General features: G+C 36.3%; 1 protein-coding gene across 13 annotated transcripts in view; it reads right to left on the minus strand.

Moving 5' to 3' along the window:
* The window catches only part of KCNT2 (potassium sodium-activated channel subfamily T member 2), a 377,566-nt gene that overhangs the window by 325,334 nt on the left and 35,767 nt on the right, over nt 1-16,465 (minus strand). For 7 of the 13 annotated variants that reach the window (XM_055334359.1, XM_055334357.1, XM_055334355.1 and 4 more), the window contains exon 1: nt 222-552. The exons of the other annotated variants lie outside the window; for them this stretch is intronic. In XM_055334359.1, coding sequence (XP_055190334.1) covers nt 222-385 — 164 coding nt within the window. In that variant the 5' untranslated portion in view covers nt 386-552. Of the gene's footprint in view, nt 1-221; nt 553-16,465 lie in introns of those variants that run through there. 13 annotated transcript variants of the gene reach the window in all.

The raw sequence follows: 16,465 nt of genomic DNA on the forward strand, positions 1-16,465 counted from the left end.
TTACTGCAAGCTGCTATAATACAATGAGTGATTGATTTTTCTTTCTAACTAGAAAATAACATAATATAATGAGACTAAAGAAAGTCCTTCAGTAGCCACAGTCCCATATCCTATCCTCTGCTGAAGAAATTATAAAGGCAACTCCCATACCATGCGAAGAGGTACATGTGGAAATAATACATGCCAAATAGAATCAAGTAGTTAAATCTATTAAAACCTACCTGAGGGAACCCTGGTTGGCGCAGCGGTTTAGCGCCTGCCTTTGGCCCAGGGCGCGATCCTGGAGACCCAGGATCGAATCCCACGTCGGGCTCCCGGTGCATGGAGCCTGCTTCTCCCTCTGCCTATGTCTCTGCCTCTCTCTCTCATTCTGTGTGACTATCATAAATAAATAAAAATTTAAAAAAAAAAAAACCTACCTGAAGTTATCAATTAGCAAAAAGACCATAAAGTAAGGATATTAATCTGATTTATAATTGTATAATAATTTTCAAATTTGCCTTCACTTCTGTGGGGCTTTTTTTTCTTTCTTTTTGTTTTGTGTTGACCCCAGCTTTTGTAGGAAAATGGGAGAAATAATATTTCCACAACCAGTGTAACAAGCCAAGTAATGTGTAACTTACCAGGATCTCTAATGTCTTTGGGGACTTGGTCAATGTTTTGCCAGGAAAATAGAACCAAAAACAAATAAGCTGTGAACTAATGGTAAGTACAGAAAAGCTGAATGAAATAAGCTCACAACTCTCTTATATTTGCCATTTTTTCCAAATATTTTTCTGATGGTTTTCTATTTATTTCCTTTTTTATATAGTGTAGATGCATTTTTTCAGAGTTGAAAGTTATTTTTAATTATTTTGTGAAAATATAGTAAAATTGAAAAATATATACTGATTAATGTGCCAGTTTTTTAATATTTTTAGTATGTAAAAAAATTAGTTATAAATCTCTAATTCCAATACACAAGTTTACATATAGTATTATGAAAAGATAACAATACATCAATTTTCATAAAGCAAGCAATACCTTTGTACATTTATGTGAAATACAAATGAGGTACACATAAAAAAAATAAGTAGGTAAACAATAGTTGTTTTACTTGAGGAAAAAACATTCACCAAATACTCTCCTTAAATTGATCATACCTAAAAAAGAGCTTTTTAGAGATCCAAAGGAAAATATCTCTTAAACAATTCTTTTATTAATATACTTACTTTTAATATAGGTCACTGTAAATAAATGAAATGTTTTGTTATTTAACATCATATATTTATGTGTAGATTAAATATGCATTTGTATGTATATATATGTACAGGTGTTATACATTTATGTATTATACATGTGTTTTATGTTAAACCTGACAGCAAAGAAAAAGAACATATTTCCGGGGCAGCCCCAGTGGCACAGCAGTTTAGCGCCGCCTGCAGCCCAGGGTGTAATCCTGGGGACCCGGGATCAAGTCCCATGTCGGGCTCCCTGCATGGGGCCTCCTTCTCCCTCTGCCTGTGTCTCTGCCTCTAAATAAATAAATAAATAAATAAGTCTTTAAAAAAAAAAAAAAAGAACACATTTCCCATGTTCCTACAAAGTACCTGGAAATGATATTTTGTGCCAGCAGAGAAATGCATTCCATAAATACACATATTCATAAATTAGTAAACCATTCCTCATTGTGAATATTCACATTGTTTCTAGCATTACACTGTTAAAAATGAACTGTGAAGAATAATTTATGTGCAAAATGCTAACTGCATTCCACAGCAGATTCCCAGAAGAGGACTTCTTGTTCTAAGAGTATGGACATTTTAAGAATCTTGATAAATATCCTCCATTCATCTATTTGATATTCAATTATATTCTCTTTTACTTTTTTACTAATTTATTTTTTCATGTTATTCTTTTTTATTCATTCCTCTAAAAATATTAGCAAGGTGCTTACCATGCACCAAGAAAACATACTTTAAACTTGACATAAAGCAATAGTGAGCAAAACCTGACCCAGCCACTGTGCTCATGTGGCTTAAAATCTAGTGCAAGAAACAGCCTTTAATGAAAGAAAAATGCTTGAAGAGAGATGTAGAAGATCTGACCTTGGAAGTCTAAAGGGTGAAGGAGGTGGTGAAGCAGAAAAATAATCTCGTGCTAAAGAAGAGCACTGTGCATTCTGATACAGTAAAGCAAGAACATGGAGCTGAAACTGTGAGAGAGGAGAGCATTGAAAGATAAAGCTGGGGAGATAAGTAGAGGGACCAGGCAGCACACTATAAGCCTCTTAAGATTTCTGGTCCTTATCCTAAGAAGAATGGAAGGCATTAAAAGATTTTCAGTGTTGTGAAGACAAATACAAATTAAAAATAAGAGGCTTAATTCTCCCAGGTGAAAATAGGGGAGAGATTTCTCCACCCTCCCTTTTCTTTGAATATTTGCTTTAGAAAATTTGTGTTTGTAAGTACTTTCCTCCTCTAAAATAATATAAACCCTTTTGAGAATTAGGTATGCCTCTTGTGAGTTTATAGATCAATCCAAGACTGTCTTTCTCAAGCTGGGAGAGTCATCTTTTTGAAATATGAACATCAAGGACGATAGCACCCTATCTCAGTTTCTGTAGTAGGATAGCCCCCTAAACTTCAGTGTTTCCAGTTGCCAAACTATATCCTGTAATAAAGAGCTGAGAAGCTTGTTTTTCCTCTAAGTAAAGCCAGTTAGTTAATACAGATGGTCACCCAACTACCAGGTAAAGTTAGGGTGAACTATGTGCTGTCAAGTACTCTTACTTGAGGAGGATTAATTATCGGTTAACTTGAGAACATTCATGGAATGGGCTGCATATGTTTGGCTAGATTAGAGGGTGAGATCTCTATTCTTGCAATGTCTTACTGGATTGTGATACATCACATTCTGGTTTAATGCTTATTCAATGATTAAAGTTTAATCTTTTTCTCCAGAATTTCTGGACTGGAAGATTGGAGGTTTTATTGTTATTGAGATTTTGGTTGCTGGTTTCTTTTATCATTCAAGTGTAATTAACATACAGTATAAGAAGATTTTTTATTTTAATTATTTTTCCTCAACAATGTGAAGAAAGGGAAAATATGTTCAGTTTTCTATTTCAAAATGATCTTTGGCTGTAAAAGAGAAAATGGATGAGAGGAATGGAATAGTTTCATCCAACTACTAATCAATGGTCCAGGTGAGAATTGCAAGAAGCTTGGAAGATGGGAGTGATAGAGAAGCAGATGGATTCATGGATATTTCATGAATCAGAACAATAGGGTATGGCAATGAATAGATTATTATGGTGATTTAGGTAAGGATAACTCATAAGGTATTTTATAACAGGTAGATAATCCAAGAAATAAGAACACAGAGCAGGAAGTAAGTTTGCTTGGTTGTGAAATACTGAATTTGAGGTGACTGAAAATATCAAATGAAAATATTAAGTTGGCCATTGGGTTATTTATCTTAAATTTTATTTTTGTGAGTCTGAAGTAAGGTGCTAATTTCTTTTTTTTTTCTTTCTCCTTTCTTTATTTTTCTGAACATCTAATTACTTCCAGGGCAAATTCTATTTTAGCTTGATGGCTTTGACAAAGTCCTCTCTTGCCAAATGCAAACAAATTAAACAAAACCAGAAAAAACTGACTGCCAAATGAAAATACTCTTCTCCTTCACAGTAGCTATTTTTCTTTTTAACTAGATTCCACCATCTAAATCTAATGCAGAACCTTTGCTTCAAATTCATCTGTGATCTGCATCAATCTTCTGTATAGAGTATTAATGTAAAGGAACAGATATTAAGAGACTTAAATATCTTTAATTTCTTTAGAGACTATACCAGTATTTGAGCTTTCCTATATCTAGGACTTAGGCTTTAAATTATGATTATTCTGTCTTTGGCTTTGGGTCTTTCTCAACAATTGAGAAGAATCTGGGGACCTTAACCTAGATCCTATTCCTTAGCCCTCCCAATTATCAAGGAAAGTGAAGCCACATTAGGAATATGAGAAGAGAAAGCATTTTTTTATTGTTGTTATTTTCTCAAGAAAGAACCATTTTCCTTCCAGTGCCTCCCTCCCGGCCACTGCCATTCCTTTTCCAATCACAAGTAATGAAGAATTATGATGACCTGCTTAATATAATTGTCCCTGGATGTTGAAGAGTTACTGTGTTACTGAAATCATCTGTGTGGGTTGATACACAGAAATGAAATCACTTCAAGACAATGGAGCTTGCTGTTACTGTTTCATGCCAATAACTGAAAAAATGCCCCCCTCCCCAGACCTCAGTGAATATTTAGTGAGCTAAATAAAACAGAAATAAGCAGGCAGTGAAGAAAAAGATAATTCAGGTCAGGAGATCACTAAAGATCCTTTATTGACAAGAGAAGTGGGACCATTATCTCTAAGTCAAATTCCATCAGGATAAAACAGTGAAAAAATGAACTTTCAGAAAGGGAAAAGCAATAAAGTAGTAAAGGACACAGTTTCCTAAGTAGAGCAGCTTCTTGAGTAATTCAATATGTAGTTAGGTGTCAAAATTGGTGGTCTTTCAATGTTAAGTTGCAGCATTTCAACTATGTCCTTTGGACCACAGAGAAGACAGAAAGGTGCAAAATAAAGGTTGTTTCCATGAGAAGTCATGTGATCAAAATCATTTTTATGAATAGGAGTTTGGCAACTATGTGCAAAATTAAATCAAATGCACTGTAACAAAAAAAGGGGGGGGGGGCTTAAGCGACTATTTCAAGGCCAGGTGTGAAGCAATCAAAAGACAGATTAAGTGGTGAGAGTATGAATGGAAAAAAAGAAAACTTTATGAAATCTAAATGGAATCTTACCTGTTGTTTAACAATGGATAAACTATTTTTACAGTTTCACCATGCTGGGGCCAACTGACAGGTTTCTCAAGGACACTTCGTTAGAGATAAGAAGGAAATTGCACATTACCATAGCTAAATGTGAATAGCTCATACAGATGTCAACTTAATATGGGTACCTGCTATGAGAAAGTATAGGATGTACATAAATAGATTATGAGAGGTAGCACTTTGTTCTGTTACAAGATATTTTTTAAAATGAGATAAAAATATTTCTAGATTTTGAGTATGTACTTAAAATGTTGGAGACAGTATTTGCAAAATTAATGAATAAATGCACATAAGGTCCATAGACAAAAATATGTACTAAAAATGCATAAATACATAAATAATACATAAAAAAACAAGCTTTATGTAACCTTCAATTGAGATAGTTATTAATATAGACTTTAATCAAAAACTTTTCTTTACAGCCCTGGTGGTTCAGCGGTTTAACGCCACCTTCAGTCCAGGGCCTGATCCTGGAGACCAGCCTGCTTCTCCCTCTGCCTGTCTCTCTCTCTCTCTCTCTCTCTCTCTCTCTCATGAATAAATAAATAAAATCTTTTTTTTAAAAGATGCTTTCCTTAGAGAAAGTCCAAGATGGTGGAAGAGTAGGAGACCTTAGTTTCGACTGCTCCCAGGAATTCAACTAGATAGCTATTAAATCATTCTAAACACCTGCAAACTCAACCGGAGATCTAAGAAAAGATTAGCTACAATTCTACAAATAGAAAGGCGACCACTTTCTCCAAGGTAGGAGGTGTGGAGAAGTGAATCTGAGGCCATATATGGGAAGATAAACCGTGGGGGGAGGGAGCCTCCAGCAGCAGTCTACCAGAAAGTGATAGAGCAGCAGAGCACAAAATTTGAACTTTTAGAAGTCAGCTCCCATGAGGGACATCCCTGCCTGAAAGGCACTCAGGTGGCAAAGCAAGGACAGAATCCTAGGTGGGACAGTGTGGTGCCAGGATCCTTAGGAGTCACAGGAAGACCAAGATGCCTGAATGAGGCAGAGTTCCCAGGCATGAGAACAGGGAAGCTGGCAGCACTCAGGGAGCACACAGTAGGCTCTTAGCTCAGAACAGCCATAAACCACAATCAGCGGCACGGTAGATGCGACTACTCTCCCAGCAGAACACAGGGCAGATCTGGTGAGACCCTCCTTCCTTCCTAGGGCGGAGCAGTGTGGGAGCACCTTGCAGGAGTCTGCAGGGTTTGAAGATTCTAAATGGGGTCATGTGCCGAAGACAGAAATGCTCAGTTACAGGCTGGGGAAGCACAGTGTGAAGACAGGAGTGAGTGACTGCTTTTCCTAAAGACACCCTGAGAAGTGGCTCAGAGCTTTGGGCTCCATGGCTGGAGGCTGCCATTTTCATTCTCATCCTGTATAGCTAAATGGAAAGCCCTCAGGGAACAAAAGCCACCTACAACAATCTGGAGCAGATTGCTTAGCCTAGCCCTCTGGCAAGAGCCTACAATTCTGACCTGGGCAAAGAAACCTGAGCATCAACCCAACAGTTCCCACCCCCAGAAGCAGGAACAGCCAGCTAAGACCAACTCTACCGATCATTGAGAAATGCAAAACTCTGGCACGAGGGGAATATAGCATATAGAACCCATGGGGTATTTTTCTCATAATTCCTTAGTCTCGATTTTAATTTATTTCTCTATCCTTTTCTAACCAATTTCTTATTTTATCAACGCTTTTTAAAAATATTTTTTAATTTTAACTTTTGCAGTTACATTCTATCTTTTCAGTGTATTTAATTTTATTTTTGTATATACAAATATATACAAAGCATATATATATATATATATGATTTTCTTTCTTTACAATTTTGAAATGTAGTTTCTTTCAACAAATTGACCAAAATACAATCAGGATATAGTGTATTGCTCTGTTCTGTTTATATTTCTTCCTTTTTTTTTGTCCTTTAATTTTTATTTTTACATTTATATTCTGTCCTTTCGTTGTATTTAATTTTTTTGTACATATATAAGTTTTTCTTTTGTTACAATTTTGGGATCTAGTTTTCTAAGTAATGGACCAATATACACACATCCACTGTATTGCTGTATTCTGTTCTCCTGTCTGATTATATTCTATTTATCTCTCTCTGTGTCTCTTTCTCTCTCTCTCTTTTTTTTCCTGTTTCTGGTCTCTTCTGATTTGTTTAGGGTATATTTCCCTGGGGTCACAGTTACCATTTCAGTATTTTGTTCTCTCGTAAATCTATTCTCCGGACAGAATGAAAAGATAGAAAAACCCACCTCAAAAAAGAGAACAAGAGGCAGTACTGACTGCGATGGACCTAATCAGTATGAACATAAGTAAGATATCAGAACTCGAGTTCAGAATAAGAATTATAACGATGCTAGCTGGGCTTGAAAAAAGCATAGGAGACATATTCTGGAGAAATAAAAGAACTAAAATCTAATTAAGTTGAAATCAAAAAGGCTAGTAATGAAATGCAATAAAAAGTGGAGACAAAAAAAATGGAGGCTCCAACTGCTAGGATAAATGAGGCAGAAGAAAGAATTAGTGATACAGAAGACAAAATGATGGAGAATAAACCTGAGAAAAAGAAAGATAAACAACTACTGGATCATGAGGGGAGAATTCAAGTTAAGTAATACCATTAAGTGAAGCAATACTAGAATAATTGGGATCCCAGAAGAAAAGGAAAGAGAGAGAGGGGCAGAAGGTACATGTGAGCAAATTAGAGTGGAGAACTTCCCTAATATGGGGAAGGAAACAGGCATACAAGTCCAGGAGGCACAAAGAATCCCCTTCAAAATCAATAAAAATAAAGCAACACCCCAAGATATATTAATGAAACATGCAAAATCTCAGGGACAAAGAGAAAATCCTGAAAGCAGCTTGGAACAAGAGGTCCATAACCTACAAGGATAGAAACATTAGAATGGCAGCAGACCAATCTAAAGAGACCTGGCAGGCCAGAAAGGACTGGCATGACATATTCAGGGTTCTAAGCAAGAGAAATCTGCAGCCAAGAATATTTTATCCAGCTAAGATGCCATTCAAAATAGAAGGAGAGATAAAAAGCCTCCAGGACAAACAGAAACCAAAAGAATGTGTGATCACCAAAACAGCTGTACAAGAAATATTAAAAGGGATCCTTTAAGCAAAGAGAGAGCTCACAAGTAACACAGACCAGAAAGGAACAAAGACAATATACAGAAACAGTGACTTTATAGGTAATACAATGGACCTAAACTCATTCCTGTCAATAGTTACTCTGAATGTAAATGAGCTAAATGCCCAGATCAAAAGACACAGGATATCAGATTGGTGGAAAAAGAGAGACCCATCGATATGCAAGAGATTAATTTTATACCCAAAGACACCTCCAGATTTAAAGCAAGGGGTTGGGAAACCATGTATCAAGCTAATGGACATCAAAAGAAAGTTGGGGTGGCAATCCTTATAGCAGTAAAATTAGATTTGAAACCAAAGACTGTGATAAGAGATAAAGAACACTGTATCATACTTAAAGGGTCTATCCCAGAAGAAGATCTCACAATTGTAAATATTTATGCCCCTAACATGGGAGCAGCCAATTATATAAGCCAATTAATAACATAAGTAAAGAAAAACATCAATTAATAAAACAATAATAATGGGAACTTTAGTATCCCACTCTCTGCAATGGACAGATCATCTAAACAGAAGATCAACAAGGAAACAAGGGCTTTGAACACACTGGACCAGATGGACTTCACAAATAGATTCAGAGCATTCCATCCTAAAGCAACAGAATACACATTCTTCTCGAGTGCACATGGAACATTCTCCAGAACAGATCACATAGTAGGTCACAAATCAGGTCTCAATCAGTACCAAAAGATTGGGATAATTCTCTGCATATTTTCAGAACACAATGCTTTGAAACTGAAACTCAATCACAACAGGAAATTTGGAAAGAACTCAAACATGGAGGCTAAAGCTGCATCCTACTAAAGAATGAATGGGTCAACCAAAAAATTAAAGAAGAATTTTTAAAAATCCATTGCAACAATTGAAAATGAAAACACATCTGTTCAAATTCTTTGGGATGCAGCAAAGGCGGTCCTAAGAGGGAAGCATATAGCAATATAAGCCTTTCTCAAGAAACAAGAAAGGTCTCAAATACACAACCTAACCTTATACCAAAAGGAGCTAGAGAAAGAACAGTAAATAAAGCCTAAATCCAGCAGAAGAGAAATAATGAAGATTAGAGAAGAAAACAATAAAAGAGAAACAGTAGAACATATCAAAGAAACTAAGAGCTGGTTCTTTGAAAGAATTAATAAGATTGGCAAACCGTTGCCCAGACTTATCAAAAAGAAAAGAGAAAGGACTCAAATAAATAAAATTATAACCAACATCAAAGAATACAATTATAAGAACATACTATGAGCAACTATATGCCAACACATTAGGCAATCTAGAAGAAATGGAAATATTCCTAGAGTTGTATAAACTACCAAAATCAAAACAGAAAAAATAGAAAACCTGAATAGATTCATAACTAGCAAGGAAATTGAAGCAATCATCAAAAATTTCCCAAGAGTCCAGGGCTAGAGATGGCTTCCCAAGGGAATTCTACCAAATATTTAAAGAAGAATTAATACCTATTCTTCTGAAGCTGTTGCAAAAAATAGAAATGGAAGGAGAACTTCCAAACTCTTTTTGTGATGCCAGCATTACCTTGATTCCAAAACCAGGCAAAGAACTCACCAAAAAGAAGAGTTACAGCCCATTATCCCCGATGAACATGGATGCAAAACTTCTCACCAAAATACTAGTCAATATTATCCAACAGTACATTAAAAGGATTATTCACCACGACCAGGTAGGATTTACTGCTGGGTTGCAAGGGTAGTTCAACATCGGCAAATCAATCATTGTGATATACTACATCAGTAAAAGAAAAGATGCAGAAAAAGCATTTGACCAAATACAGCATCCTTTCTTGATTAAAACTCTTCACAGTGTGGGGATAGAGGGCATATAACTCAATATCATAAAAACTATATGCAAAAAGCCCACAACAAATAACATTCTCAGTGGGGAAAAACAGCTTTTCTCCTAAGATCAAGAACATGGCAGGGATGTCCACTACCACACTGCTGTTCAACATAGTACTACACATCCTAGCCTCAGCAATCAGACAACAAAAAGAAATAAAAGGCATCTAAATGGGCACACAAGAAGTCAAACTCTCACTCTTTGCAGACGACATGATACTCTACATTGAAAACCCAAAAGACTCCACCCCAAAATTGCTAAAACTCATACAGAAATTCAGCAATGCTGGGGCACCCAGGATTAGTGGGTTAAGCATCTGCCTTCGGCTTGGGTCGTGATCCTAGGGTCCTGGGATTAAGTACTGCCTCAGCAACCTGCTCTACAGAGTCTGCTTCTCCCTGTCTCTACCTTCCTCCCACCCTCCTGCTCTCTCTGTCTCTCATGAATAAATCAATAAAATATTTTTTTAAAAAAGAAATTCAGAAAAGCAGCAGGATCTAAAATCAATGACAATAATCAGCTGCATTTCTCTTCACTAACAATGAGACAGAAGAAAGAGAAATTAAGGAGTCAATCTCGTTTACAATTGCACCCAAAACCATAAGATACCTAGCAATAAACCTAACCAAAGAGGTAAAGGATATGTACTCAGAAAACTATAGAACACTCATCAAAGAAATTAAGGAAGACACAAAGAAATGGAAAAAGTTCTGTGCTCATGGACCAGAATAACAAATACTGTTAAAATGTCTATGCTACTTAGAGCAATCAATATATTCTATGCAATCCCTATCAAAATAGCATCAACTTATTTCACAGAGTTGTAACAAATAATCCTAAAATTTGTGTGGAATCAGAAAAGGCCCCGCATAGCCAAAGGAATGTTGAAAAAGAACCAAAACTGGTGGCATCACAAATCCAGACTTCAAGCTCTATTACAAAGCTGTGATAATCAAGACAGTATGATATTGGCACAAAAACAGACACAGAGATCAATGGAACAGGATAGTAAACCTAGAAATGGACCCTCAACTCTATGGTCAACTAGTCTTTGACAAAGCAGGAAAGAATATCCAATGGAAAAAAAGGTCTCTTCAACAATGGTGTTGGGAAAATTAGACAGTCACATGCAGAAGAATGAAACTGGACCATTTCCTCACACCATACACAAAAATAGACTCAAAATGGACAGAAGACCTAAATGTGAGAGAGGAATCCAACAAAATCCTAGAAGAGAACACAGGCAGCAACTTCTGTGACCTTGCTGCAGCAACTTCTCACTAGACACATCTCCAAAGCAAGGGAAACAAAGGCATAAATAAAATATTGAAACTTCATCAAGATAAAAAGCTTTTACACAGCAAAGGAAACAATCAACAAAACCAAAAGACAATCAACAGAATAGGAGAAGATATTTGCAAATGGCGTATCAGATAAAGGGTTAGTATCCAAAATCTATAAAGAACTTCTCAGACTCAATATCCAAAGAACAAATAATCCAATCAAGAAATGGGCAGAAGACATGAAAAGACATTCTTCCAAAGAAGATATGTAGATGATCAACAGACACACCAAGATGCTCAACAGGGAGATACAAATCAAACCACAACGAGATATTACCCCACACCAGTCAGAATGGCTAAAATTAACAAGTCAGGAAATGACAAAGGGTGAGAATGCAGAGAAAAGGGAATCCTTATAAATTGTTAGGAATGGAAGTGGATGTAGCCACTCTGGAAAACACTATGGAGGTTCCTCAAAAAGTTGAAAATACAGCTATCCTACAACTCATCAATTGCACTACTGGGTATTTACCCCAAAGATACAAATGTAGTGATCCCAAGGAGCCCATGCACCCCAATATTTACAGCAGCAATGCCCACAATAGTCAAACTATGGAAAGAACCCAGATATCAATCAATAGGTGAATGGATTAAGAAGAAGTGAGATGCTATTCAGCCATCAAAAAAAATGAAATCTTGCCATTTGCAACGACATGCATGGTAAGTGAAATAAGTCAATCAGAGAAAGAGTTATCATTCAATTTCACTCATGTGGAATTTAAGAAATAAAACAGAGGATCATATGGGAAGATAGTAAAGAATAAAATATGATGAAATCAGAGACGGAGACAAACCCTAAGAGACTCTTAAACATAAGAAACAAACTGAGAGTCACTGGATGGGAGGATGGGGTAACCGGGGGATGGACATTAAGAAGGGCCACGTGACGTAATGAGCACTGGATATTATATAAGACTGATGAACCACTGACTGCTACCTCTGAAACCAATAATACATTATATGTTAATTAATTGGATTTAGATAAAAAATTTTAAATGCTTTCATTATGTTATATAATGGGATTTTTTTCTCTCCATAGCCTGACACTACCAAAGCAAAAAGTAAATGTTGGTTGAATGCATGGCAGAAAGATACTATGCTAGGAAGACAGAGATAAGACATAGCTCTAAGCTCAAATAATACTCAGTAGATATAGCCAAATCTACTGGTGTGTTCCCTTATAATCATTTTCTATCCTTTTAAAGAAATGATGATCCAGAACAAGGGATGAGGCAGGAATCACTGAGGCAGTGGCTCACTCTATTACAATTTTATTCCTAATAAGTTCTCATCTTGTCTTTGATATCCTAATAATTTCTACTTCCTCTTAATTTTTTTAGGTTTTGTTTAGCTTCCTAATCTATTAAAACATTTGTAAACTTTCTTGATTTTTACAGTTATATTTCTAAATTTGTTTCTTTAAAAGTTAATTATTTCTAATAACATCAAATTCTTAAATTAATTTCCTATCATTTAGGACTATCTACATTATTTCATTGATCTCTACAACTATTTGAATAAAATTTTAAAAGGATGAAACATACTTCAATGTACTTCAATATTTGGTAGTGCCTGTCTATTTTTCAAAATAACCCCTTGGATTCTCAATATTTATTCTTCAAATTAATTTAATAGTGATGTGTTAATTTTTCAACAAAATTTCTATTTAAACTCATATTGGAACTGTAATAAAGTTACGAGTTCATCTGATATTTGGTGACTTTATGAGGATAAAGCTATGCTTCTATATTTGTTTAAGTCTCTATTTTACATATCCCAATTGAATTTTATAGATTTCTTTAGAATAATTTGTAACAATTTACTGCTATAGCTATTTACAGCAAAACATTACTGAAGGAGTTCGTATTTCTACAGAGACTCAGAGAGCCCCTGAATTCTTAATGAAGTTAATTCAAAAGAATAACAACAGGGAAGTAATATTGGCCACCCATAGAGAAGGAAGAGAATAGCAGGCCTGGGGCTACAGATCCCTATTCCAACTTAAGCAACTGGAGTTCATGTTCACCCAAATTGGCCAGACGGGGGAGAAAATTAAAAGACTGCTATTTCCTACACTGCTAGGAACTTCTATTAAAAATAAATTCATGCTTTTGTTTTGATTGCAAGGACATAGACAATTTTGGGAAGTGGGGAGAGAGGTGGAGACTGAAAGAATGCTATAATCAAGTTAATCACCTCCAAAGTCACTCAAGGACTACAGGGGACTTCTGTTATGTAGAGAAGTTCTGACCAACAATAAGTCTCCAGGGCACAGGGAGCCTGAGCTAGAATAGAAAAAGCCTTTTGTGTAAACCGGTTTCATGTAAAGGGGGGCTAAGAAATGCAAAACAACACTTCATTCCTCTAGAAACAAAAAGAAACAAAACAATTTTCAAAAAGCAAGGATAATCTGTTCTTAGGATAAAATGCTGTAACTCTGGAAAGAAAAGTCTCATTTTGAGAAATTGTTGGAATTTGATAGTTCTTATTGCTACAAGTCTATTAAAAATTGTGTTGGCAGATTTTTACAATGCGTTTTTATTAAGTCATTTTGATTGAGCCTGAATAAACCGGACTTTGGAACAATCAAATAAACTTTTTCATAATATAATGAAAGGAATCTGCAGGTTTACTGAATTGGCCTATTTGTGGGCCCTCATCCCAACACTTTATACCATGTAATGGTATTACACTCTCACTCAATACCAAGTAAACTAAAAAGTTTTGAGCTTTGAGTACAGAATAATACTTTGAGTATTCTCAAAGCAAGAAAATACTTCACACATCTACACTGATTGTCTGTGGCAGATTAGGGTGCTATTATAGAATCTGTGACAAACTCTCATTAGGAAGGACAAAACAGGCAGCCCGGGTGGCTCAGCGGTTTAGTGCCACCTTCAGCCCAGGGCGTGATCCTGGAGACCCGGGATCTAGTCCCATGTCGGGCTCCCTGCATGGAGCCTGCTTCTCCCTCTGCCTGTGTCTCTGACTCTCTCTCTCTCTCTCTCTCTCTCTCGCTCTCGCTCTCGCTCTCGCTCTCGCTCTCTCTGTGTCTCTCATGAATACATAAAATCTTTTAAAAATAAATAAATAAATAAATAAAATCTTAAAAAAAAAAAAAAGGAAGGACAAAACAAGGATGTCTAGGATTCTGAAGCAAGAGTAAGTCCTCCGTGGGTGAGTAATTACCATTCTCTTCAGAAACAGCAAGATTTTGGCTTTCTACTGGACCTTGGTAAAGACTAAATGTCCAACTATTGAGCACCAAATGGTTCATCTTGAAGGTGCCCCATAAATAACTGATTGCATCTGATTCATGCAGCCATAAAATCAAGCATTCATCATTTCCTCTACGAGAAGTTCTCAGAAGGCAAAAGTAAGTTACATGAGCACGCAGCTCATGCTTATAGCCTACTCTTGCCACACTGTTCTGATGTGGTCCCATATGACAAACTACCTATATTAATTTGTCTTTCCCTCCTCTTCCCCTGCCCCATGAGGACAGAAATGTTTGCCTATTTTATTCATTTGTTTGACCTCAACACTTTGAATAGTGCCTTATACATAAAAGATAACACCAATTCCTTCAAATAATAAATGCTTTGAAGTTAAATATTTTTGCAAAGAAAAAAACAGGATGTCGCTATTAGAAAGAGGAGAAATAAACTCACTTGTAGAAAATGCTTATAGATCCATTTATAGTATCTGTTGGGAGAGCTTGAGCAGCATGGGAAAAGACCTGAAGAATTCCCCAGACTCACCCTGCTCAAGATATTAAACTTGCTGAAGAAAAAAAAAAGAGAGGTAATATGGCTATTCTCAAGGAACATCCCAGAATACAGTAGCATGTGGCCTTAGTTTGGACCAAGCTGCAAGAAATGTAAAAATAAATAAGCTCCCTGATATAGAATTTTTGGTATCTTAGAGATTGGAGTTAAGACAGTTTTTCAACACAAGTTAAAACTGTCCTCAAAAACAGATCTGTGTTCCTAGTTATTAACAGTGCTATCAATTTGTCTCCATTGTGGACTCCTTATCCATAAACAAGATAGTTGTGATGAATAGGTCAATCAGACCCTAATGCCTAGCAGAGTCCCAATAGTGCAAATCCAAAAGAAGGCATAGGACTGCAGAAACCCACATTTCCAGAGATCCAGCAAAGTTTGTTATTGCCCAAGAGATGCAGAAATCTCTTTCCATAGAAAGGATCCAGATGAGCTTAGAATGAGGTGTGTTTATGAAGGGGTAATGTGTGTTCTTAGAACTACAAAGCAGAAATGTCAATTCTTTTGTTGTATCTTTGGTAATGTATACCCACACAAAAAATCTGACCCTAATTGTGCAGATGTTAAAACTTGCCTAAAGGAGATTTTTTTTTAATGAGAAGTAGGACATAAGAGGTAATTTATTCTGACACCATGAATGAAATGATCCAAGTGACACAATTATCCTCTTGCCTTACATAATGCTAAGACCCTGCTGACAGAGGCTTAAAAGGTGCTTACCTTTTCATCTCTTTCTCTAGTGGACTAGAAAACCACAACAAATATTGACTGTAAAAGAAGAGAATACGGTAGTGATATACTCTGAGAGTTTACTTCCCTACAAGTTCAAGTATTATATCTAATATAAAGACTCACTAGGGATTTGGAACATCTCCTAGTGCAAGGAAAACTGCCTAACATAGAAGCTTCCAAATCCAAGGTATCCTAAGCTTGGGTGGTAAAACTTGATGTGATGACCTAGTGACTGGGACTAGTGATTGAGGATCTCTCCCAGCAGCTAGGAAAGCAGGCAGATCTAGATAACAGTACACAAAATGGATCTTAGGTTTCTTAATCTTAGCTTTCTAGCAGGTAAAAAAGAGTGAGAGAGTTCCAGGTAGTGAATCAGAGAAGCCTGAGGAAGAAGCATCCACATGAGAAAAATAAATGTCTTGCCGCCTAGTCAGCAAATCTCAGTCACCAATAGCTCTCTTGATGGGATAATTTGTAAGGTATCATTGTTACAGAATCCAAATGACTTGGTTTTTTTATTTTTATTTTTTTGGGGAGGGAAAGAGAGCATATACAGGAGGAGGGACTGAGGGAGAGAGAGAAGAATCTTCAGCAGACTCCACTCACCAACAGAAGACTTGCTACAAAGACTTTAAGAACAAGAATGCCAAAAAAAAAAAACAAAAACAAACAAGCATGCCTAATGTATGATTTTCAATTATTTCTGGATACATGCTGA

The sequence above is a fragment of the Nyctereutes procyonoides genome, unplaced genomic scaffold (assembly GCF_905146905.1).
Source record: "Nyctereutes procyonoides isolate TBG_1078 unplaced genomic scaffold, NYPRO_anot_genome, whole genome shotgun sequence".
NCBI classification, from domain to species: domain Eukaryota; kingdom Metazoa; phylum Chordata; class Mammalia; order Carnivora; family Canidae; genus Nyctereutes; species Nyctereutes procyonoides.